Raw genomic sequence first — 26,247 nt, 5'->3', positions numbered from 1 at the left:
AAATTAAAAATCTGTTATTAACCGACAAAGACTAGCTGACAAGATTGGAGCCAAAATATACACAAGAGAACATATATGTGCACTTACTGTCCACCAATTAGTTACGAGATGAGAAGATTCGTTAGCAGCAGTTACGACGTCTCTTAAGCTGGAATAACCACTTCATCAAAATCGAAAATGACCTGTATGGGGATTTAGTGCTCTTTAGTTGCTAATTTGTTCCCCAAATTTTGATTTTGTTGCTCCAGTAATTTCGGCGAAATTAAGGGCGATGTCAAGTTTAAAAAAAGTTGGCAAAGCCAGGCAAACGGATGACGGAATAATCGAAAAGAGCAATAACAGATTCTAAATTTTCTGGCCACAGTTGGACAAAACTCATTAGCATTTTCTTTCCTGTAACGTATATTTTTTGTAATGGCACAAAATAAAAATTTTAAAACCGTTATCGTTATCTTGGAGTACGTTTATGTTCCGAAATTCAACTCCATAAATAAATAAAATTGTATTAGGTCATTCCTTGAGTTGCTATTACCATTTTTTACTTTGCCGTAACGAGATTTTTACGACATTCGCAAGATCAATTTGTCTCGATGACTTGTTTAGAGTAGGTAATTATGTATGCAAAATTTCACCTAATTAAATGCCAATATTTCTGTTGTTTTCCATCCCGAGCATGATCTTAAAGAACATCTCTTTTGACCAGTGAGCCTGACCTGGTCCAGAATTACATTTTTAAATTCTTGTCCATTGCATAGAGTTGCTCGTTGAATTGTTATAACGGGCAACGTTTTCTCCCGAGTTGGGCATCCGTTATCACATTGTGACCTTTCTCTATAGCTGGGTATACTTCTAAATAGTACACCAGCAAAGTAACCAACATTTGTGGCGCAGTCAATTAGGCGGCATCCACCGCGTATGACGTCACTGTCCTTCTTAAGAAGATCAAGCAATATCGCGGCTCGTGATTTGTAAGAGTAAGCTCTTAGCCCTTTGTCAAAAATATCGAAGCACATCTTGATGAAAGGGTTCCCTTCCTTCGATTCTGCCATCTGTGATAACCGTTACATATTATGTTTAAACAACGAAATATCGAGAATTGCGTATAAAAATTTTCGTGAAACTAGATACCCAATGTATTCAGCCAATGAGGCAATTTCCCTCAGACTTTTTTTTCGTTGCAAATATTTAGTGATAGTGATTCATTGCCTTTTCTCTTTCTTGGTTCAACCGCGTATAACTATTTACACTTTATAACACAGGGTGCCGACCGACCGGCAAAACTGGGCAAACTGAGAATGGTTAGGGAATTTTCTCTGTCGGAAAAAGTCAGGGAAAGACGTATTTTTTTGTTTTTAAATGCGTTTTCAAACGTCAACTATGCATCGTAAATTTAGCAAATATAACTTTCGGAAGTGGTATTTTACAGTTTCTGATTATTTGTGTAGATCGAAGCAATACAATGTGTTTTTGAATCGAAATTCATATATCAAAGGTGCACAATTTCGGGAGGTTTTAGTCGCAACAGCTGCCCAACATTACCGAAGTTTCGTGAAAAAAGGTCAGGGACTTCTAAATTTGTCGACGGGAAAAGTCATGAACAATTCAGGGAACTTTAACTGATTGTGAGCGAAATTATCACCACAACAAAAAGCTATGTTTTACTTACTGCTTCTCTCAACAATGGCCAATCACAGATCGCAGACAACATTATTTGGAGGAGACTATCGAAAGCACACGTATTGTAGAGGCAAATGTTTTCGTTTCCGATTTTAACTGACTGTAGAGTGCCTGAATTGCCGTTTTTCATAATTGGTAACGTGATATGTTTTTCGAACAATAACTTGTTCCTGACTTCATCTGCTCTCATGCCCAAATATCGTGCCTTTCGTGACTTTTTTTCCGATGCTTTACCATGGCCCTGCCAATCTTCTGTTGAATAAAAGTGTCAACGACACAATCATAAAGACCAAAACAGATTCACATACACATTCACTCTCGCATACAGACAACACATTTACACGGAACATATACACAAGGTATACAATGTTTACCTCCTTCTTGATACTTACCTCTTGTGTATGAAAAGTTAGTCGTTACAGAATAAACGTACAAGACAGACGTACAGAATTTCTCTCACAATATATATAAACTGTTCTCTAATTTATTTAACCATTTCCTCTCCCAATAAAGTAATTCAGGCAACTGCAGATAATTTGCAACATCTTCTACCTCACGTGTTGCAAGTATTTGCGGCACGCTTCGCGTACGGCTGCAGGCAACGCAAAGTCGACGTTGTCCATATCCTTCTTTGCTATTTTCCACAGGGATAGAACATTGGCGTAAAGCATGTACTGGTGTTTCGCATATGACACAGAAGTGTGCACCTGATGGACATGAATCTAATTCAACATCATCGGGACTATTTTTTTAGATTTCTCCTGCACGCCTGAATCGATGTTGAAAAAATTTTAATTAAAAAAATACAATTGCTCATTACTTTTATGATTTGTCATCAAAAATAACCCAATCACCAATGACATTTCTGCAGTATACTTGAAAAAACTTCAATTTCAACTCACTTTTGTAATGTGTCAATGATTTCAATGAGGAATAACGTTTATGACGGCAAGTTAAAAAAAATTACGGATTACTCTTGCATTGGGTAATTGAATTTGTTTAAATTATCTTTGTGATTTATACATGTATTTGGAAGAAATTCAATCGAATTTGTCGTTCTAATGTTATTAAACTCACAATATTAATATATTCCAACAAACGGACTGACATATGATTGAATTTTTTGAAACATACGTTAATCACAGAACTAACTAGTCGACCGTGTAGTTAAATTAAAAATGTAATTAAAAACTCACGAAATTGATCGGAATATATTTTGGATTGTGTTTCTTCGTCCCTGATTATGTCCTCTATTTGATGTCTAGGTACTGATGAATCATCTTTACGAGCTAAGTTAGAACTAGCTATCTTAATACGGCCATTTATATAGTCTACGCGCTTCTGCAAAAAGACATCTGCCCTCATTGGAGTTGCACAATATTTTAAGAGGTGGGTCTTGATTTTATTAAACTCTCTCTCTACTGCAGCACTGGAAGCCGGTACACGGCCGTAGCCAAACTTATCGCGAAAAATGTTTGACCAGAGCGGGATCAATTTAACGTCTTTCCAAAGACGGTCTGTTAATCGCGGAAGATAGTGAGTATTTTCACGATCGCCAACCTCTTTTAGAGCGTCATTCACTTCCACTTCAATTTCTGCCGCCCACGTAAACCAACAGCTGTTCGCCGAGTTATCACTCATGACAATTTCATCTACAGCAGCAGCGTCATGATAAAAATCATTGCACTATGAACCAACAAAAGGTGGAAAATTAATTGAATTGTACGAATAAGTTTTAAACCAACACATATGTCGGTGATTAGTAAAATTAAAGCTAATTAAATTTTTAATGTGAAGAAGAAGCTACTCTGCGTGACGGTAATTATTTTGATAAGAAAAAAAATCTACGCACTTCGACTGTTACACCCTCGACCAAATTACTCAACCTCATTTTGGTCTCATTCGATCTTCCAAGCACAGTCTCTTGTCCAATATCTATAGTCACTTCGGTGATCAATGTTTTCAAAGCCGATTTTGCTTCTTCGCATTGCGACCTCCGTCCACAAGTTAAACCACCGTCTATCTCAGAGCGCGAAACCAGGATTATATTCTTCGCAATGCTTCGAACTTCCCAGATATCTCGTGCAACTACTAACTTCCCGATTGCAGCGAGATAAAAGATTTCAATGCGTTGTGGAATATCTTTTAGGAATGAGGCATAAGTTTTATAAAATGAGCGACGTCAATGCGTACGTAACACGGTGGCAGCTCATCAAATCTGCATGCATCGGCATAATTTTCAATTGTGCTGCATGCTGTAAACGCACGTATTACTGCAGTTAACAGAGCTCTACTGGCATCTGTTACTACCTCACGAGGAATCGGAGCCCCGGACCGGATCCACTCCATAAGCCCGAACTGAATCGCATTGGTACGGTGACTCTCGGATATCATCTGACACACTGAAAACTGCTCTCCATCACAGTTAATTACACACTGGTATAAAAATATGTGTTTACAGTGTGCTTTTTCCGGCTTCTCGATTTTTCTTATGATACTTCCAGTGGCATCAATTGCAACGGAACAATTACAATTCGCTCTGAAGCTCTGCGTTTGATAATTCGTCCAGTAATGAACATGGAATGGGTCGTATCCGATGTTGTGGATCGCATTCTTCAGATGAGTAGCCTTCATAACCGCACATGCCTTCAATGGGTCCCGATCCAAATATTCGTTGGCGATATATTCATATTTTGCAACACGAAGAACTGTTGCCGAATAAAGGTGCGGTGGTTCTGGATCCTCTTCTCACATCAAGTCGTTTGCTTTTTCCGCCCGATAAACGTGTACGGCTTTGTGCATCAGATCTTTGGCTACTACTTCTCTGATTGGTGCTCGAAGGTACCTTTTACCACACGTACCAAACCCTTTTGTCACGGTAGGAAATAAACCATACTGAATTATCTCCTTACAGAAAAAAAAAATTAAGTTGAAATAAGAAGTCGAGTTGAATTAAAACAAATGTACATATTTTGAATCACAGGAAATACAAAAGAATGAATTTATATTCTTTCAAATTCACTTGAATTGAAGTGAATTATCGAGAAAAAATTAAAACTCCTGAATTGAAGTGAATTAAGATGAATTAAGGAAATTAAGTTGAATGAAAGAAAGTAAAAACAATGCAAATGAACAGGAAACACAAGAGAATAATTTAAAATTTTCTCAAACTCACTTGAATTAGAATAGATTATTATCGAGAAAAGATTGATATTCATGAATTTAAATAAACTAATTTTAATTAAAAAAAAAATTAAATGAACAAAATTAAGTTGAATTACAGGGATTTATTTAAATTAATTCAAGTCGGAAAATTATTGTCATACTGAAATCTCAAGTTATTTCTCCTTCGGTTTAGCAGCTCGAAATATGTGGGAAAAACTTTGGTGGACGAGTAGATGTATGTACAAGACGCACGGTGCACGTAGCTACATCAGAGACTAATTGTCCGCATTCGGTTCTGGCCTGCGGCGTTCGGTTGCTAACTTCTACGTTTGATGACCGACGCGATATGTGGTGTATATATTTTTTATTAAAAATGTTGGGTCAAATGTGATGACTATTGGAACAATTCTGATGAAATGAAGATAGGTACGTTTCTACTGTAGGAATTATATCGCTCGAGTAATAATTATAACATGATTCAACACATTTTTGTCAGAAATATTAGCATATCAATCTCGGTACTTCCGTACTTCTATTGGTAGGTGAACATAATTTGTTGTGATAATAAAGAAATAATACGTACCGTTTATGGAGCCAGACTTCGCATCACCAGACAGAAAGTGATTTTGGAAATTAAAACCACATTTAATGCGATTTGCATCCCAAATTCTGTGGGTAATCATTTCTTGCCATTTACCCGGTTTCAGCACCTTTTGCTGGCGATAACCTCTATTTTTTTTGTCTGTACGTTTGTACAATCGATCAGTAACTAAGTCTTCGAAATCTGATCGCAAAACCGGAATTGCGAAACTTAGACACTGAGGATCTTGTTCTTCTAAAGATGCCTCGCAAATAGATGAGGAATCAAAAACAATACCGCTGTGGACGCTATCGCTCGCCGATACGTCAATATTCGAATCCTTCGAATATTTCTGTAAAAGCTTGTCTCTCACTCCATATCTGTTGCACGTAACAAATACATACAACGACCTTGAGGTTATATTATTATCAAGTTCACGTGATATTACATCCCATATCGGTTTAGATTTTCCAACCACTTTTTTATTCTGCAAGAATATTTCACCCCGTGCTCCAGTATTATATCAACGATTATCGTCTGATTGACTTTAGAGGGTCGACCACGCGCTGGATTCATTGTTAAATCAAAGCTGATGCATCCACGACAAGAGATTCAAAGATACTGGAGCTGATGCGGAGGAGAACATGGAAAAAATCAGCAGTTAAGGGGAAATGCTAATTTAGTTCGGCGGGGATAAGAAACGCCGAAAGAACGCCGGTTTCATTGACTAAGACTGGGCGACGAAGATCAGTAAGGCGACGCTGGAATATATTGTAACACCGCCACACTTGAATCTATCCAACCTCCTGTACTAAATATCACAGTCAAAACAAAGCAGATATGAAACGAAAGGCGAGTGCAAGATGTTATATTTTGCGTACATCGAATCTAATATCACGGTACGACATGTCGACGGTATTCCTTGCGGTATCGATCAAAATTATTGGATTATTGAATCACTAGTACCTAGAATCATGTCCCCTTCGGATCATGGGTTCAAAAACGAATCGACGTGGAAAGTGCCGGAGAGGAAATATAAACATAAACAGAGAACTCTTTACGCGATGTATGGTTATCTGCACTTTCTCAAGTATCACGCTGCTTTTGCGGCCGAAAAATGAGGCCCACGGGCCCCTCAAGGCGCTAAGGGGTCTAGAATAGCCCTCACTCTTCTAGCGATATTAGTCAAGTAAAGCCGGCCCTTCCTCGTACATTTAGAATAAAAGCCAAAGTAAAGATTCAATTTTCTGCGTTTAATATTATTTTTAATTCCATTTCTAATGAAAATCAAAATAGTCCAGTCCAGATAGGTCTGAAAATCGGTCAACTTGGACATAATTCCAAGTCATCAATGAAAATTACAACTTCTGAGATTTTCAGAAATATGTGCGTTATTCCGTTATTGCATAGAAAAAAAAAAAAAAAACATTACAGGGTTACCTGAGACTGAATTACAATACGTGACCCATTTTTATCGGCCTTGAATGATATTTGGATTTTCTCGTTTTTTATGACATACACAATTATATAAATCTCATCTTTATCCAAGTTTCAGTTTATATTAATTATTTATTGTTAAAAAATCTTTTGTTTTGAGTGAAAATGATGCAAGGATATGTATACCTGCAATAAGTGGTAATTAAAATACAGGAATACATCTTCTGGCATTCTTGTTGCGTAAAATGAAACTTTTTTCAGATATTTGTATACGATATATTGTATCAGTACCTCTTTGGGAAATTGATAGGAGAGCGATGGTAATAAGTTTAGAGGACGGGGATTTCGGATTCTTGGTCTCCTTTAGAAAATGCATAAAAAAGGTATCTAATATGTTAAAACTGTTATGGGTAAAGTGTCGATCATGCGTCCCCCCCGTATACGGGTGTCACCGTCCTCTAAAGGTGAAGAAAGACTACAAAATCCTCTACAAAAGAACAAATGAGACTAGAGGTAAAATGAAATGCTGATGAAATAATCGCGGAACAACCGACACATGTCATTAACATACGATAGACATAAACGCCGATCAAGCCACGAGGAATTACATTCGGAGAATAGAATGATATTGAGCGTTCTACAGGCACTCAAAACTATTTAACTCGACACATTATTACAGCATGAATAGTTGGATCGCAAAGCCGAGTTGAAACGTGGATATGACTCGTGGGCGAGCTCATTCTCCGATCATGGCAATCCCATCAACAGCGTTAACTTTGGATATTAGATATAGAGCCCAGCAACTTTGACACGTGAAACTCTAATTTTTATCGCGATAAGTTGACAAAGGGGTGATTTTAATGAATCAGGAGTGGAACGGCAGAATCCTAATAACAGCATATCGATGGAAAACGTGCGTTCCATCACTTTTCTGTAACGTAGTTGACATGGGGGTGATTTTCGGCCCCTTACCTTCGGGCTCAGAGTTTGGAATAGGCATTCGTTAACAGGTAATGAAGATACTCATAACTTACCGTAAATAAAACATTTATTTGGAGCTAATATTTTCTGCTACTACACAGTTATTGAATTATCTTTTTTTCGTTTAGTAGGTGTGCAATTCCTTTAGATTCCCTGGTATGATGGTAGTAAATTGTTTTTGAGTTATTTGAAGTTGATTCAGAGGGCGGCTGAGAACAAATTCGTCAACACCCTAAACAAGAACTACCCTAATGCATATATGTAGGTCTTCGGTACCCGTGAATAGAGTGAATAGAGTCCCCGTTTAGTACTTCAGTGTATATGTGAGGAGATTTTCCAACAGGTTTGCGAAGATACTACTACTACTAATAATAATAATAATAATATGGCACACGCCATGGAATCAAGGCGCGCACATCGAGTCTTGTAGTCATTCTGAAAGGAGGTTGTGTTAATAGTTAAAACCGTTATTTTGTTCTGAGAATCGAATGTACATTTAGTGCAATTATCATAATAACATATTAAAATTTGAAGCTTGAAAAAATAATTCAAATTTCAGCGCACAAACGACACAGTTGAAGTTATCTTCAACCCTTCAACACCGGCTAATCGATCTGCCAATCTGATGACGAGATTTATAGGCTACAGAAAAAAGAAATACGAGCACTTGTAGCCTTGAAGTACTAATAAATGTGTGCACTTTTTTCCACGTGAGAGCGGTATCTTCCACTTTACCGTTATCGGGAGTTCTCCTTACGGATGACCCTTATACGGCTGAATCCATCTCAAATCATGCAGGCCAGCGGAGGTTGTATTCCAGGATTGCTGGTAACTGAAGTGTAATCTTCCTCGGCCAAAATAAGCGAACACGTATATTTTATTATTACCCAAATAAGTTTTTCACGCCTGATACCGATTTCTCAAAAATGTAAGGTAAATATTGGTTTTTCTGATATTTAACATTCAATTCCTCAAAAATGAATGCCAATTGCACAGTTTTCGAGCCTCTCTCAAAATTCTTGTTTTGGAATACGTAGAATCTCACACTTCGTCGAATTAGCATGGTCCAGCTAGCTTCTAGCTTGCTTCGAAGGCTCGGTTTACTGGGTTCATAATATTTGATATTAAATATATTTTCGCTTGTGGCTCCATGTATATTCAATATTACCTCCGTAATTGGAATATTCTTATAATTATACAATTTCATAGTGGAATAATTGGATAATATAATAGTTGTGGGATTTAGATAATTGTACGAAAGACGGCACATGTGTGCAAGGCTGAACAGATATTTGGGGTGTACTGAGTACAATTAGTAAGGCAATGTTCTACGGGGTTCCTTCACCTTAGTGATTTATTCTTAATATTCAATATTCAAAGTGAAATAATATTGACTGATAGGCATTTTCATCCACGATCGAATGTAACGCTCAAAGCCTTGTAACGTTGCCAGATAGAGCGCACCATTTCTAAAAATTCAGCCTTCGCGATGTAGCGTCGTACTGACGGTGGCCCCACTGACTTGAACTAGTGTTATTTGTAGCAAGGTTTAATATCACTGAAAGAAATTTTATTGCAATATTTGGTTTTCCGCATAGCATTTTAGGGACAAACGAGGTACAATCATAAACATTCCTAGAATAATAGGACATTATACTATTTCTATATATATTAATATTATTTTGACAAGCAAGAATTACTATATGATCTTTGAAACATTATTAAAAATGTTATGCATTTCGTTACTCACTATTGTACTTTTCACGACTGTACCGCGATTGTCCCTAAAATGCTATATTTTATTGTACTTTTGTGTACGGGGAAAAGCAAATATTACAATAAAATTTCTTTCAGTGTACTATATTTAATCGAATATGTTTTTATTAATTTAAATAATGCTAAAGTGGTCTATTTCATATGGAAATAAGCGTGAAAATATTCCCCAGATACCAAGATATATTTCAGTGTGAATAATGATAATATGAATAGACAATGATTAGATATTGAATATTTGAATATCATCATATTGATGACGTTATCCCGATTTATAATGTAAGTGGATAGCACTTCAATATCAGTGCCTAATATTCCTTATTATTGGACGTATATATAAACACACACACACACACACACACACATATGTGAATATAAGTATTGTATATAATAAGTACATGCAATGTTCTGGGTTAGAAGTGTTGACTACGTCTATGGTCTACTTACCGACAGAACTACTCCGTGTTAGTGGAGTTGCTTATAATACGGCGTTAGACTAAGCCTTCCCGGAAAACCTACTCTAGGGGTTTTCTGTTGCTTAATATTTATGTTAAAAATACATTTAAGCAGGTTAAATTATAGTTGTTGCGATAATAAGATTCTGTAAGAGGATTTTGTGACTCTCAGGTAAGTCCAACTTACAATTTAGTGATATATAGTTAGATCTGGCTAACTAGGAGTTATCTAGTAACTTTTGGCTTATCGCAATATTCTTCCGTCAATATATGTGTTAAATTATAAGATTATACGTAATACAGTTCCGTTCTATACTACCTTCGTCGATAAATTTGGTGAGTTCTGTATTGCAAATTAAATCTATTCCAATGTTCTCGCTAGCCGGAAAATAGCGGTTTCACACTGTTAACAGCGCCACCCTTTTCCCCGAAAAATAGGAGCACTTTCTGTCAATGAAATATGGGGGGATATGTCTCCTTCTACTCTATGGGTTTGCAATGCCGGTGATCGGGGTAGACCACGGAGTAGTAGGAAGGAGACAACACTCTGCGATAAAACTTGTCCCCAGTTTTGAGGTAATGTAAGAAGAATTGTCTAAATGCGATTTGAGCGCCTCTTACGGAAAAAAGTGAAATTTTCGCTATAAAATGTAAAAAAAAAGGGCGGCAATCGTAACCTATAAGCCTTCGTTTCATAAACATACTCCGTAAAGTCGTAAAATACGCATCTGAAATGACTAAAAAACAGTAAAAATCGAGTGATTGCTTTTCTAATCTCAACCGACATTAAATCCGAGGAAAAGGCTTGCAAACGGCGAATCATAAGATCATATGGGGAAGGGGGTGAGTGCGCTATACGGGCTTACACCGCAAGAGGCGCTTAAATCGCACCTTGACAATTCTTCTTACGTTGCCCCAAAAACTGGGCAACTTTTGAGCCAAGTGCTGCTCGAGTGTTGTCTCCTTCTTACTACTCCGTGGGGTCCAAGTTCGTAGTTTTGATTTACGCCGCAAGGTGCGCTCATAGTGTTGGGGTTACGTTGGAGTATCATGTGCGACAGAGAAAGAAGTATCTTTCGTTTTCTTTTCTCCCGAATGGGCAAGGGCAAGCACTCACAGCGGACCCGGTACTAATACAGCTACGACGCGTAGTGGCGGCTTGGGACACGAAAACCTTCGACACTAATGCAAGCGTGGGGGTACCCATCACTGATAATTCTGTTCTTTGCAAAACCTGTCCGAAAGACCATGGTCAGTCAGGGGTTTTACGGTGTCGCTGGAGCCGAGATCGAAGGATAAAGTTAGTTCTGCCGAGTCCTCTCTCTGTCACACGATCGAAAGAGTTGGGAGTAGCCGCCATGCGGGGAATGCGATATGGCAAGCGGGAAGGTATATTTGAATGAGTCTATCTAGGCATGCAAATTAACGTGTAACGTAAACGTGACCGGTAAATTTACTGTATTTTTACCGTCACAAACTGCTAACGTGACCGGGAATAAAATTACCATATTGGTCACATCATAAAATATATACTTAATTTGAGAAAATCATTCTAAGAAATACTAAGAAAAAATGTAAGAATCATCTTTTCAGGCACATATTTTTGTAATGAAACTATAATAAATTTATCAATATAATCATGATCGGCTGTGAATGTTATATTACTTTCTACTGAAAAAAATAAAAATTATGATTATGGAAGGTGAAAAAAATGACGCGCTACTTCTATCCCGTTGTAATTTTGTAAATGATCAGTCATATTCTTTTGCGATAATCAATTCACCAAAAAAAAAACGGAACCGGTATTTTTGCATCTTAAATAGGTGCTGTTTCCCTATTTTTACCGTAACACGACATTATAATCGTAATTTCACATCACAAGATAAGAAGAAAAAAAATGAGGTCAATTAAGTTAAAATTCCGGTATTTTTTTTTTTGTTATTTTACTGAGAATCTTAATACCGGTATTTTTACATCTCTAAATCTATCGATATGTATTTCCCGCGCCAAGTCACCGATCAAAGTGAGAGGGAGTGTCTGCAGTTATTTTGTTCGCACTATCTTCTCACGGATTGAGCTCGTTGCACAGAGCGCGCAGTCTATCTCTATAAATATATGACGCCGGAAAGATTGGCGAGATCGGCGATCCATCTATTCTACGTTCAACCTGCCAGGAGAACGCATCTTTCCTTCCGCGCTTATCATATTCTAGAAAATCCGCTAAATTCTTTTTGCCTCTCCTTTCACCAAGCTTCTTATCTACCATCATTCTTTCGTAAATTCTACCTTTGTTCTACCGTTTTCGTTACTCTTCCTGCCTTTCGTGTCTGCCTAATGTTTTTGTGCTATCGTTTAGTTTAATTTGAAATAAAGTCAGTGAGTGCCTGAGTCACCGGCTAAGGTAAGACTTTTGTCTCAACTGAATTGTTATGAAGTTGCCCATGTTTTTTGTTTCTCTCGTATCTTAATTATGTCTTCGCTAAATAATTCCGAACTTCTGAACAACCTCGTAGGTTATTCCGTGTATTTTATTGTATCTTAGTGTTAGCTTTCCCTCTCTCGTAAATTATATGTAAGATTTGCTTCGTAAATCATCTTTCGAATTCTCTTTTGAATTTAAGCTAGATGAGTTTCTCGAATTTTGGTTTCCGGAATTTATTGTATCCGACTTCTATCGACAATTCATTCGTAAATTAGCCATCGCAATTTACGTTATTTAATATTCTCGTATTCTCGATTGTAAACTATCGTATTTGAATATTCCTCTCGAAAGTTAGGTATTCGAAAGCTAACGTACTTGATTAATTTCTACAACAACTGAACTAATACAACTTCTCTTGTTACCGGTCTCTGTAATTTAATAATAAACTGAAAACACTCTTGGCAACTACCGTTTATAGAAAACTCTACCGAATTATTTTGTCAAACTACCATTTCGAGCTATTGTGAATTTCAACAACTCGTGCTTTATCGCCTCAATTCAAATCATCAAATCGCGGATTATCAACAAGAAAATTGGGTCAAATCTCGCCGATCTGTGACATATAATGTTGAAGTCTACTTACAGCTTACTCTCGCTACCGACTACCGTCTTGTAAACATCTATCGTTTGACTGTGTTCTACCGAAATTCTCGCTAGCCGCTACCGTTCGATTTATTTATCGTTGTTGATTAGTAAACTAAAATTGAAGAAAAGTATCGTGAAACTTGTAAGGTCTAATTTAGCTGAACTATCGAAATGTGCAAAATCAACGGACAACATATGATTGACTGATCTGTTAATTTTCTTTGATTTGACTTGATTCGTTAATTTATTTAGTCTGCTGATGAATACCACATCTCTAACAGATCCTGTTAAGCACCTGAGCGTAGCTAAATCACCCGCCAAATTCCCTGGTTATTATCGGACCGTACTGTTCCTTTGTTAATTAAAAATTGACGCATACGCCTCTGGCAATCAACGATTTTCTCATCCGATCGTTTAATCAAGGTGAGTCCGAACGGAGAATGGCAGCGACGTGTCGACGGTAGTCCTCAACTGAGAGTAAAAGAAAAATATTGTTACACCTCATTTAACATAACGCACCAAAAATCGTTGTTAACAAATAGCTTCCGACACATCGATTGTGTGCAAAGATTTTTCCAGTATTGTTAATGGATATAAAAAGCCGTCGGACTTAGTTCGAATGTTGTGTGAGGCTTTGTTTATTAATTATAAATCTTTCGATCTTAAACCATTTGACACCGGCGTGCAGAATTATTTGTTAACAACGGCTTCCGAACTACCGATTTTGACTACATTTTTTTCCTAGGTCATTATCTACCATTTACATCATTTACGCGTGGATTGTCCAGCAAAGATTATCCGGCAAGATCCTCTCCTTGATTTCATATTTTTACGTGTCACGTACGCGCTGATTCTACACAAAATTATCCTGTTTACAATTTACGAAATAGTTATCCTACGTAGTTAATCTGTACAAAATAAAAACTCAAAGGCAAATTATTCTATAGTACAAAATGATCCTACACAAAACTATCCTATACAAAATTATATCTGCTCAATATCACTCAGCATAGAATTATGCTACACCATATAATCTTTTACAAAATCGTCATAATTTTAATTACAAACACCACGTATATAGACCACTAAAATGTTTACGTGCATCTTCTTTAATTGTATGCACACGATGCTAGGCTAACAGTTTCATTAAGCTGCAATTTTTATAGTTTGTTGCGCATGTCGAGTTATCATTATATAACCTCCAAGTTATAGACTTTCATGCCTATACAATTCGAAGTGTTGCTTTATGCAAACCTAGTATTCCAACATTTTTTTCGAAAGCAATCCACGCCTACCAATTTTACCTTTTAAAAATATATTTGAATGCAGGTTGACTTTGTGCAGGATGCATAGGATATGTATTTTACGTACAATAATAAATCGTAGCAAAATTTTGCGTAGGATGATTTTTCGCAGCGTAAATTTTATGCAAGATAATTATCTGAAGAAAAACTTTCTGTACAATCGGTACGTGTAGTATCGGTTGCGTACTTTTATCCATAATGAGACTTTTGATAGTGATAACTAGTTGTTATGACAGGCAATAATCTATTATCAAAAAATTACGAAGCTTCTTCAACTATGTGTAATAAACCGACTATTGACGAGGCGTTATAACAGACCAGAAAATATTCTGATTAATTTGACTACAATAATACATTACCATACTTACTACAACATTATGGTAATACATGATGTGTAATTTCATTCCGTTGTTAGTAAAGGTAAATCTTAGTAGCATCGATACTCACAATGTGTCAAATGGTGACTGACGTTGATATCTTTGGTGTTGGAAAGATAACAACCTTCCTCCGTGCCTTATCAACACGTGTCAGATCGAATACAGTGAAAAGAGATTGTGTGCACATGCATACAGGTGTGATTACACTGGCTCGTGCCCATTAGCAAGATTAAAACTATTCAAAGTCTCTAATCAACGCGGTGAAAAACTCGTCGTTGACGCAAAATTTTAGGAGCAGCAGTGTTCGAAAGCAAAACAAGGCAACACCGAAAAAGCGACAAACACAAAATGAAAGCAATAAATTAAAAATTAGTATTAGATGAGATCAAATTTATCTGACAAATAATCATCGGGAACGTAATCAGGATAAGTTGTGCTCGTAAATACCGGTGTGTACGGTTACTCATTCGGTCTAGCGTGGTGCTTGAGTCAAGTTTGCTGTACGTCATTAAAAGCTACTGCCACTGTGTTTCAGATTGTGGTGTCAGAAAATGTAACAGAATCATGGAGCTTTGAGCCATCGTTACAGCGTATGGACTTTATAAGAAAGAGAATTTATTCATTGACGCACGTTATCGCGTGAAGTACCATTATGCCTGGAGTGACGAATAAGGCCTTTACTGAAGAGGTGAAGAAACATATTTTCAATGCACATTATATACTTCCAGATTATGTAAATTTAATGGCACTGATATAATATGTGTATATCTAACAAAACATATTACTACTCATTAGGAGGAATCCTGCAGGCGATACGATGAAAATAGTTTACAAATTCCTCTGGAACAGAAGGTACGAAAATATTATTGTTTCATCAACTTCGTACATCATTTTTGTTTAACATGCAAATACGTTGTTCACGTATGCATGAAGACGTGACCATTGTGTGATGGAGCGCTTATTCGATTATTTTTTTCCTAGGGAACGCAAGTGTACAGTGCAGAAAATGAATCAGACAAGCGTGAAAATATCGAGGTAAATTCCGTTGTAATCCAATTGGTATTCATTGTATTAAGGATTGTTTGAGATAACAATCACCCTTTGCAATACGTATGAAACAATGCTGCGACGACAAATTAAAAAATATTTTTAAATAGCTCACAGAACAACAAGAAGTGCAGCTGTGTGCCAGAGTGAGTAGAATTTGTTTTCATTTTCTGGTGTTTTAGGATGATAAAATGCCAGAGTTAAACGCTGGGTGTTTTGCAACAGGACGCAACGCCATAGGAGCCACGTTTTCAAAGCACCCCAAAATTTTCAAATTAGTATGGGTTTTAGTGCTAAATGTGGGGGTGTTTGTATACTTCGGTTTCGCTACTAGATACTGGTGGGTGACATGTAAGTTGTACGAGACGAGTTGACAAACGATCGGCCTTCGACGGTGGACGGTAATAAACCGTATTCACAATAAATTTTATTGCTTCACAGACGGATCGTTATCGGGCCAATGGTGCGAGGGCTACGGCTTGCTGATAATTTTGTTCGTGATTACTTACGGAAGTTTCTTTTATGTCTATATCATAAGGAGATATTTTGGAAGAAGAATCGCCAAATGTTTAAGACCTCTTGGACGATGCTGGAAAAGTTTTACCGCAATCAAGTGAGTTAATGAAAAAGGAATGACGATGATCTTAGCTGATCGTTTCCCGTCACTTTCATGACAGTAACAATTGAAAACTCTCTTATTCCAGATGCGTCGAAAGATTTGGAAGCACAGTCTTCTACTTGGCCATATTATTGGCTGTACTAGTATTCATGGTTATCGATACCGTCGATTCCCGTGATCGGTTGATCAGTTTACTAGGAGTCTTCGTGCTTCTTGGACTTGGTTTCATCTTTTCCAAGCATCCAGCATATGTGAGTTTGCTTGTATTGTAATTGGCAGCGTAGTTTCTCATTGCAGCACGGTATTACGCAATGTTTGAAGGTCGTTTTTCTCACGGCGCACTTTTACTAGAGAAATTGAATAGTCTTCTCAAGAATCACTGTTTAAAAATTGAGATCCGTGAAATGTTACTTCCCATGTATGAATGCAGCCAAGGTAGAAGCAACTGTATATTTCATATGTTAAGATCTCTTATTTTTTTATAAAATATTCTTCGATATCAGATGAGCTTAGGATTATGTTGAGGGTGTTGTAAAGATTATCCAAGCTTTGAGTATTCCTTTGCGACATATTTCATATTGTAAATTCCAATTACTGATTTCGAACTGTTTCTGTTCAATGATAAGTATAATACGCATTTCAAGAGCTTTATAAGTTCATTTGGTAAGTACAAGATGCAATAAGTGGGAGTCGATTTCATTCCTCGATACGATAACGTAAATTTACTTCGACGGTGTTTAACTATCGGGCTGCAGGCAAAACATTTTGCATATCTTATAACTATTATCATTCTATAATCCAACAGTAAAAATTCAGGCAACTATTTAATTGCACTGTCTTAACAGCCCGGTTTTCTAATATCAATTTTCTTCTTCACAGATTATATTCAGAGAAATTTGGGTAAAATTCTGATCCAATGTAATTCTAACATTATAGTTTTATAATACGAGCTACTCACATCACTTTTTAAATCTGTATGTCTATACCGCGCAAGGAGATCATCGTTAGCCCTGAAAATTTCCCACGGGCCACAAAAATATTATTCACTGTACTCATTACCACTTTAAGTGGCTCACGGGAATTCCCATTTAGTAGCAAGAGCCCATTTTTAATTTTCACCACAAATCACGCCTCTTACCCAGACAATAAAAAGTGTCCACGAAGCCCTGCGCGTCTTAGGGTAGGCGCTCACTGATGACTCTTGTCACGTTGACAAAAATTTTTTCACACGCTTTCTATGAACTGTCACGTCACCGTAATGAGCGCAGCGTCATACACTGAGAGAAAAATTTGCGCGTATAGTTAAAAATCTGTATAGTTAAAATATTATAGTCGTGAAGATAATTTTTATAGTAGAATTTTCTCAAATTATCGTTTGGTGCACTATAAACACAATGTTAATTTTGCCACACACTTATAATTGATCCAAGAACGTCAAAGGGACTATAATAATCGTACAATTAACTAAATTTTTTGTTATAATGTTCACCATACACAGATGTTCATTAGGATTATATTCGTATAGTGCGGTGACCTCTGTTCTATAGTCTTCGATAGTACAGAGTATGGTTCAATTAACTAATTTATAATCAACTATTTACGGATAAGTATTTAGACCACCCGAGATGATTCCTGCAACTTTTGTCAGAGTTGAATGCACCATACATAGTTTGACTCGACTTAAATATGGTTAACGCCGATACATTAATTATTCAGACAAGATCATTCGAACATAGTTTCAACAACTAAACATACACTGTTGAAAATATTTGAAAATCTACGACACATTTACAACACAAAAGTGTAGTCGAATTACAAATTTCGTGTTACAAAGTGAATTATTAAGCATTCTCAATAAATGTGCATTATAATTTTGTCATTTTGCTTAACTTAGTTGGAAATACGCAAAAGGGTATTTTGAATTTACTTTATTGTGCAGTAAATGTATCAGGTATATTGGGAAATTTCATTTACGGTACTTGGAATGTACTAAAAATTCTGCTGAATTCACTTGATAAATGGAACAACCTCATTGATCAGTTTTCAGTGACTGTACCCGTCATGTCCGTATGGACCGTACGTTGTATTATCAATCAAATAAAGTCACAGATTTTCATAAGGTGGTTTGGCGTAGTAGGTAGGGTGCCCGACTCATAATCCGAACATTGCAAGCGAAAGGGGTTCGAACCCCGATTAGGGAAGATAATGCGCTGGGTTTTAAACGATCCAAAATGCGTTTTCAACGGTTGTAGCTACTGATATGTTGTCAAAATGGTGTCTGCGCTCGCGAAAACTCGTTGAGATGAATTATCTACGAGTTCCTCATCTATTTTTTTTCTTTCCAGTTTTACTATACATTTACGATGAAGCTACTCAACTCGTATAGTAAAATTTAACAAATTGCAATCTAAAATTTCCAAATTATAAACCGAGTAACGATAAGTTTATCACGTTTATCGCACTAATGTTTAAATATGGTCAGGTTTTCATTATTGTACCGTTAACCATACAACTTTTGTCAGATGTAACGATAAGTTCATAGTTCGGAACAACATAATGCAATAAGTTCTATTAACTATAAATTCGTATTGTCCCCTGAGCACACTATTTTTTATGGTAAAGTCAACCACAATTTTCTCTGAGTGTAGGTTTCTATAGAAAGCATGACAAGAATCTTTTGTTACCGTGACAAAAATCAGCATTGAGCGCCTACCCTGAATACCGTCTTTATACAATCTGTAGACGTTCTCTAGCTATTCCGTGAATTTTTGTTACTTGGATAGTCACGTGTTCAAGCTATGCTGGAATAAACCTTCCAAAAACTGTTCTTGATTAATCTGTCTCAAGTATGGTTTCCATTTTGTAGCTGTTCAAATTTTCACAGGTAATCACAAAAACGCGCCTAGTAATCGGTAGCTCAATGAGAACTATTAGCTTATCGCTAGGCGTACATTTTCCTAATGATCAATCAAAGTTTTATCTTAGATAAACTGGACGCCGGTATTTTGGGGCATCATTCTTCAATTCTGCTTTGGACTGTTCACAATACGATGGTCGGTGGGCAGAGCGATTTTCCAATGCATCTCCGACAAAATGGCAACTTTTTTAAACTACACGGTGGAGGGAGCAACTTTCGTATTTTCCGAAACCTTAGTTAGCACCTATGCGGTGTTCGCATTTGCCGTAAGTTTATAGATCTAAATTTTATGTTCCGAACGGAACAATCGGGACTGACCACATGTAAGTGACAATCTCTTCAAAATTTCAGAGTCTTCCCGTCATCTTCTTCTTCAGCTTCTTCATCCAGATTCTTTACTACCTTGGCACAATGCAATTGGTGGTTATGAAGCTAGGGGGGCTTTTGCAGTCTGTCATGGGAACGACGGTCTGCGAATCGATAACTGCTGTAGCCAATATATTTCTGAGCATGGTGACTAAATTCACTTGTTTTTTTTTTTTTTTCTCACAAACATTCAATTTCTCATCGAGGGATTTCCGCCGTTAACCATTCCTCCTGGCTGTTAATCTTCTCTATTTTGCCTGCAGTCAGAGTCGCCACTTCTGATTAAGCCGTACATCAGTAGTTTGACCTCTTCGGAAATACACACCGTCATGGCGTCGGGCTTTGCTACTGTGTCCGGTGGGTATCTACAAACTCAAAGCATGTTCTATCCAAGAACAATCTTTCAGAAGTTGGTCGGAGTGTGATTAGAATTTTACGATTGATACAATAGGAACTGTATTGGCTGCCTATATCAGATTTGGAGCTCAACCTGCTCATCTAATTACTGCCTCAGTGATGTCAGCTCCAGCAGCACTGTGCTATTCCAAATTGTTCTACCCGGAGACGGAGAATAGTAAAACAACCCGACAGAACATTGAGTTGAAGAAATCGTAAGTCATTGATTGGGGATTAGATTAATTTTGACACAAAAAGCCAAGCACTTGAGAACTATGAGCGATCGTAATTTTCACAAATTAAGCTTGATAAGGTATCGACAGTGCTATGCGAAATGGTGAACTTGAGACTAAACATCACACTGACCTACCTATGTTGTTTGTTTATTATCGGCAGTCATTGTGGGCGTTGTTAATAACTTCAGTCTGCAAACAAACAATTCACTCAAACGAAATATTTAAGTGCATCTTTCCAATTCAATGGCGAATCTAATTCGGGTCATTACTAACCATGTTCCATGACTATTCCAGCGAAGATACCAGTATTTTGGACGCCGCTTCGAAGGGTGCAAATGTAGGAATAGCAATATACCTGGGAATTATAGCGAACATTGTGGCGTTTGTTTCGGCAGTCGCTTTTCTAAACGGCATAGTTTCTTGGCTGGGAGAATTGGTCGGCTACGAAGATATAAACTTCGAGGTAGGTATTTGAACCTCTTGTAGTCTTCACGAAGTGATAAATTAATTCAAAAAACCATCGATGTCTGCTTCAGTGGTTCCTCTCGAAAATTTTCATACCATTAAGTTGGGTCATGGGAGTGCCATGGGATGAATGTGAAGCCGTGGCGACATTGATTGGATTGAAAACTATCGTCAACGAGTTTGTCGCCTACCAAAGGATGGGAGAGTACAAAGAACAGAATATGCTCTCGCCAAGAACCGAAGCTATCGCAACATACGCGATTTGCGGTTTTTCAAATCCCGGATCAGTCGGCATCATGATCGGAGCACTTGCTTCCATGGCACCGGAGAAAAGGGCGCAGATTTCTAGCGTGGCTGTTCGTGCTTTTATCACTGGAAGCGCGGTGTGCTTCATGACCGCTTGCATCGCTGGTAAGTAGAAGATGAATGCATTTGTGTTTGTGAAATTTTTGGATCATTCTTTATAAACTACTTATTTGCGATTCGAAACTAAATTCAATACCTTGTCAAATTAGACTTTGAATGTAAGAAAATTTTTCAACGACTATAATTCTATATTTCTGTGTTGTTGTGGTGGACATTTTCATAGCATAATAAATTTTTCTTTGATTTGTTGCTTAATTAGGTATGCTGATGACGGATGATTTTTATACAACAATTTCATCGAGTACTAATTCTACCAGCTAACACCAATTGCCATGAAGAAATACATGGGGCGAAAGAAATTATTGTTTTAATTTTATAAGCAACATCGCTGTTTATTAAGTACGACATTTATCATTTTCTCGTTATTTGGCAAAACAATTTTACGTACTTATAATCATGCACATGTATAGCGAGTGACTCGTGGAAGTGCAGTGCCAGTGCGCACGTACGTGTAATTTCAGATTTGTGAGGATACGAGTTTTTCTTCTTTCTATGACCAAACACTTATGTTTGGTGGGTATTAGTAACGTGACATCCTTTGGCATCTAGTAATTATGTTGCCACCCAGTGTTGATTAGTTCAAATCTTGTGGAGTATAGTTAAATTCGTAATGAATTAAGTTCGATTCCGCAATCCTCAAAAAAAAACAAAATATATATATATATATATATATATATATATATATTACTGTATTATCTGTAAATTGAAATTCTGCAGAGAATTTATAAAACAAACGTTTTTTAGTACCGGAAATGAAGATTTTCGCATAAAAAAAAAAAAAAAAAAACATTTAAAAATTGTAGAAAACTTCGGATCAAGTTATTTGAATAACTCCGAAATCTTCAGGAAACTAATAAAATTGTCTATGACGTTTTGTTGAAGTATCCATATGGGAATAAGCAAAGAAAAAATAACAAAAAATGCCCACCACGGAACTGGAATGGCATTTTGCATATCTCCAAGTCTTTTTGTAAAACACTTACTTTTCCTTGCTTTTCCTCTGCATTTTCTTTAGTTTATTTAATTTCTGTCGATCAGAGCATTACTTCTAATTTCGTTTTACAACAGAGCAGAGTGGTTCGCTTGAAGATAAGATAACGGTATACTTAACATCGTAATCAAAATGCTTATATGGACGCGATAATCATATGACAGCGGCGGTGAAATCGGTGTTAATGCAGGGAGCAATGTGGTTAGAATTACAATTAAGTATACACGTCATTGTGCGATGCAATCAGCGAATATTTTTTATCGCCGCAGGAAACCGATTATGTGCGCATTTGGGTTTGTACTATGTTTCAGGTAGTGAGTCTTGAGCTAAATATTCGATGCAGATGAACTTACGTTAATGTATATGTGTATGTGTGTCATGATTTTTTTTTTATTTTACTTTCAAAATTTTATACAGAATAATATCACAATAGGAATGTTCTCATTTTGTATTGAAAATCAACTGCAATGAATCATTTGCAAGGAAGGCAAGTGGCGCATTTCAATATTATAATCGAAAAAATTTAGGGTTCTGGGATCTCGACGATGGAATTTAATCGGCTGTGCAGTCACGTGAATGTCTATAAAGATAAGCTCAAGTTTTTTTGCGGTGAACGATCGCGGTTTGTAATTGCAAATTTTGTCAATTACGTCGTTTTGACACCTTTTTTTCCCTTACGCATGTATTTTTATGGGAAGTTCGGGCAATTTAAAACAGATACGGAAATGCGTATCAATATGTATGTATAATACATATTCTGTATTCTTAAGGCAAAGCATGTAGGTTATTAATTTCGTAAAGCTTATCCGTCCTCTTGAATACGTCGGCAGTTACTTGTAACATTTTTGGTAATATATCTAGGTTACGTTGAACGTTGTCTCCGCAAACCTGTGAAAATTTACAAATATGTTGATACTTGAAAAATAGTGCTCTTAACATTATCTACAAAGTCATACAAAGTGATACAAATATGATAAATTTTCGGTTTAATTGAAGAAAATTGCGGATGCCGATTACTATCGCTGTCTGAAATATTTTGAAAGACTTATTGATTCAAGAAAAGGCTCAATTATATCATGTTATAATAATTCTTTTTCACAGCGTCCATTTTCCGCTAAAAATAAAGTCACCTAGTAAAAAGTCAAGAACCGCTAATCTACTGAAAGATTTTTAATTTTTAATGCTTCAAGACGGTATGCTATATTTGAAAATAACAACCGTAAGACGAAGGAATTCCGAGGCATTCATTAATTACCTTCATTTCAAAACTGCAGTGTCTCACGATATAATAAATTCAAGTTAAAAAAAAAAAATTTCCAATCAAACCAAAAAATATAGAAGCGTATAGTGTAAGGATTTAAATGTACGGTTAGATCAATTTTTTTTTTTAATAATTGAATTTTTTACTCTACAGGCCTATTCAAGTTTGAGTTTGATTTCTCTACTTATAAGCTTGTTGCGAATATATGCCAACAATGTAACATTTCGTAAAACTTTTTTTTTAAAGAATTTCTAAACTGAGAGGATTAAATGAACTCGAGTTAAGAAATGAAGAGTTAGATTTTTTATATACTTGCATTATAGTATACGAGATCGATTGTGTCAGCAATTCACATAATCAAGATACCTATAAATAACCAAATTATCACTCTTTTGCATTAAAATACGATCGATAAAGAGATTGGATGAATGATAAATTTGTTAAGAGATTCAGATCGGTAAACTACTCGGTCTGATCAAATTCACTAAAGTCGAATTCTCGGGTGCATACCTTTTTAAATAAAAGTTCTCTTGTCGGCATGGCATACATGGCAACTACCGCACCCTTTCGTATAATCCATGGATGGTGTTTGGCAAGTGTTTTGTTATACGCGTCTTGACAGCATGCCGAGGTTTTATCACCGTCCGACAACTCGCCTAATTGTCGTAAAAATTCCGAGATGAAGTCTGAAATTCAAAGGCAACAAATATCTCACTCAATTAAGTTAGAAATATGGAAATATGGCAGGGGAATCGAAAGCGCTAGTTTCATATGCGTTAATTAAATAATTCAGAATTTGAAAATATGAAAACTTTTAGTAAGCTCGATCTATTTACCCAGGCCTCTGTGGAGTCTCAGTAACGTACGACTACCGTTCGTGTAGTCTGCCTTCTGTAATAAATTATTCTCCGTCTCATGCTGTATCATCGATTTTATTGTGACAAAATTTTCCTCATCCTTGGAAATCAGCTCGGCCAAAATGTCTATTTTCTGTTTCAAGTCCGAAGAGACAAAGCTGAATACCGAGCCCATAAGTTGAAAGAATCTGCGGGAAAAATAGACAACGGTAGTTGAAATTCGAACGTTTCGATTTCGACTTAATCGGCAACGTGTAACACGTGTCACGTGGTCCCAACAGTTAACACGGGTCCCATAGGCGTAAAGATAGCTGTTGGCTGTCAGCGCCAGCAGACTATGAAGTAACCTTGGCCCGGGAAAATATTCAGAGTATGGATATTGAAGGGTCTTAAACTCACTTGTAAAGTTCGTTGTAGGCCGCGAGGTACATTTTAATGTCGACGTCATCGTCCTGTATTAATGCCCGGTCGAAATTGTCGTGGACAGTCCGTAAATCGAAGAGAACAAGCTCTGACCCCTCTGCCATTTTGAGTACGGTAGGCTATTGCCAACGAAGCTTGAATCCCAAGCCGCGGCTGCGCGTTGCCGACTCCGGAACATTCAAACGTCGCCTCGTTCTTCGCTCAACGTTATTCTGCGTGTATGTGCGCCTACGCAATATGCGCTTGCACGTACGCTGATTATTTTCGATAACGTGTTTCGCTACAGACTTGCAGATCAAGATCCGTGTGCTGGGACTAATCTTGTTACCACCAATCGCGTCATATCAATGGAGCGATGAAAGTCGTAGATGGAATTTCACGTCTGGTACCACAGCGCGAATAATTCAACGGTCCCTAATAAAATTCACTCAAGTTTAGAGAGGCTAATTATAAAAGAGCTAACTCTCGCGTGACGATTGTAATTCAAGTAACTATACGGATCCTGATGATAAAACAATTAACTTCTGTGTATAATACAAGACGAATTTTATCAGGGGTCATCGACATAGTAGATGGTTAAGTCCCATTTGATATATAGCATAGTGCGACGTTGATCCTGGCGTATTGTTCCGATAGTGTATGAACGAGAAGTTTGTCATTTCTCCAATTTTCGCTGTAAATAAAAATTACAACACTTCGGAGAAATTGCTGAAAATTTCAGAAGTTTAGAATTAATTTTGAACAAAACGCTGAAATAAGATGCATTCTGTCAGCGTGAGAAAATTGTTTATCTGAAACTTTTCAAAACTACTTTAAAGCGCTTCTTAATAATTACTTGCACTTTATACTTTTGTGTCAGGTGCTTCAAAATTGTAATAAATATTCTCGGTAAGTTCTATAGCAATTCGGGGAGAAATTTAGGCTCAGATGCGCTATGCTAGCAATCGTCTCAGAATCAAATTCTTGCTATCATCTTTATTCTCAATTTTTTTCTAAAAGCGAAATCCAAATAATTTATGCCCAACGAATAATTTGCGTTTGCCAGTTACACGGATTTCTAAGTTTTTCAAATAAAAAAAAAAAAAAAACTGGCAGACAATTGTATCCATATGCATAATCATTTCTCGCAATGTGACTACTCAGGTACGCATATTTCAAATTTTATCATAGGCTTACTTGCCGCAGAGATATTTTATAATATTACTCACATTAAGAAATTATCAGAACACTGCAGTTGCAAGATCTAAACAAACCGTAAAGAATTTCTGAGTAACTATAACACGTGACGCATTTATGATCAATGTATGATGACGTGATCGTTGCAACGTGCAAATCTTTGTTCGAGGAACAAGTTTTATCGAGAAACATATGTTGAAAAATTTCTACTAAAGCGAACCCTGACCAAGAAAAACATTACAAACTCCATT

At 36.8% G+C, this 26,247-nt stretch overlaps 2 protein-coding genes across 6 annotated transcripts in view; one reads left to right on the top strand and one right to left on the bottom strand.

Moving 5' to 3' along the window:
• CNT2 (Concentrative nucleoside transporter 2) overlaps window positions 1-22,670 on the top strand; it is a 32,876-nt gene extending 10,206 nt beyond the window's left edge. Inside the window, exons 1-14 of one of the 4 annotated variants that reach the window (XM_046630749.2) lie at window positions 11,377-11,457; window positions 15,352-15,504; window positions 15,612-15,668; window positions 15,798-15,851; window positions 16,046-16,214; window positions 16,305-16,476; window positions 16,568-16,733; window positions 19,468-19,665; window positions 19,751-19,912; window positions 20,029-20,122; window positions 20,217-20,376; window positions 20,692-20,860; window positions 20,934-21,273; window positions 21,488-22,670. In XM_046630749.2, coding sequence (XP_046486705.1) covers window positions 15,469-15,504; window positions 15,612-15,668; window positions 15,798-15,851; window positions 16,046-16,214; window positions 16,305-16,476; window positions 16,568-16,733; window positions 19,468-19,665; window positions 19,751-19,912; window positions 20,029-20,122; window positions 20,217-20,376; window positions 20,692-20,860; window positions 20,934-21,273; window positions 21,488-21,549 — 1,839 coding nt within the window. In that variant the 5' untranslated portion in view covers window positions 11,377-11,457; window positions 15,352-15,468 and the 3' untranslated portion in view covers window positions 21,550-22,670. Of the gene's footprint in view, window positions 1-11,376; window positions 11,458-12,185; window positions 12,470-13,371; window positions 13,559-15,351; window positions 15,505-15,611; window positions 15,669-15,797; window positions 15,852-16,045; window positions 16,215-16,304; window positions 16,477-16,567; window positions 16,734-19,467; window positions 19,666-19,750; window positions 19,913-20,028; window positions 20,123-20,216; window positions 20,377-20,691; window positions 20,861-20,933; window positions 21,274-21,487 lie in introns of those variants that run through there. The other 3 variants (XM_046630746.2, XM_046630748.2, XM_046630747.2) reach the window with 3 other exon arrangements.
• Window positions 22,650-25,103, bottom strand: LOC124221091 (ceramide-1-phosphate transfer protein). Of its 2 annotated transcripts, XM_046630751.2 has the most exons (5): window positions 24,797-25,103; window positions 24,377-24,585; window positions 24,051-24,226; window positions 23,857-23,906; window positions 23,043-23,167 (listed from the first exon to the last, which is right to left on the bottom strand). In XM_046630751.2, exons 1-4 carry the CDS (start codon window positions 24,922-24,924, stop codon window positions 23,898-23,900), a joined length of 522 nt encoding a protein of 173 aa, XP_046486707.1. In that variant the 5' UTR covers window positions 24,925-25,103; the 3' UTR covers window positions 23,043-23,167; window positions 23,857-23,897. The 2 variants fall into 2 exon arrangements, with proteins under 2 accessions (XP_046486706.1, XP_046486707.1); XM_046630750.2 differs by lacking the exon at window positions 23,857-23,906 and having other exon boundaries at window positions 22,650-23,167; window positions 24,797-25,097.
• Between the last annotated feature and the right edge of the window lie 1,144 nt (window positions 25,104-26,247).

This window comes from Neodiprion pinetum, chromosome 6, assembly GCF_021155775.2.
Source record: "Neodiprion pinetum isolate iyNeoPine1 chromosome 6, iyNeoPine1.2, whole genome shotgun sequence".
In the NCBI taxonomy this organism is placed as follows: domain Eukaryota; kingdom Metazoa; phylum Arthropoda; class Insecta; order Hymenoptera; family Diprionidae; genus Neodiprion; species Neodiprion pinetum.
The sequence above is the reverse complement of the archived record's forward strand: the minus strand, read 5'-3'. Positions and strand labels throughout refer to the sequence as shown.

Excerpts from the sequence above, each read along its gene's own strand:
- LOC124221091 (XM_046630750.2), bottom strand. The coding sequence starts at position 24,924 with ATGGCAGAGGGGTCAGAGCTTGTTCTCTTCGATTTACGGACTGTCCAC. Across the intron at positions 24,586-24,796 it reads GCCTACAACGAACTTTACAA|ATTCTTTCAACTTATGGGCT; the intron begins GTGAGTTTAAGA and ends TTTTTCCCGCAG. Across the intron at positions 24,227-24,376 it reads GAGACTCCACAGAGGCCTGG|ACTTCATCTCGGAATTTTTA; the intron begins GTAAATAGATCG and ends TTTGAATTTCAG.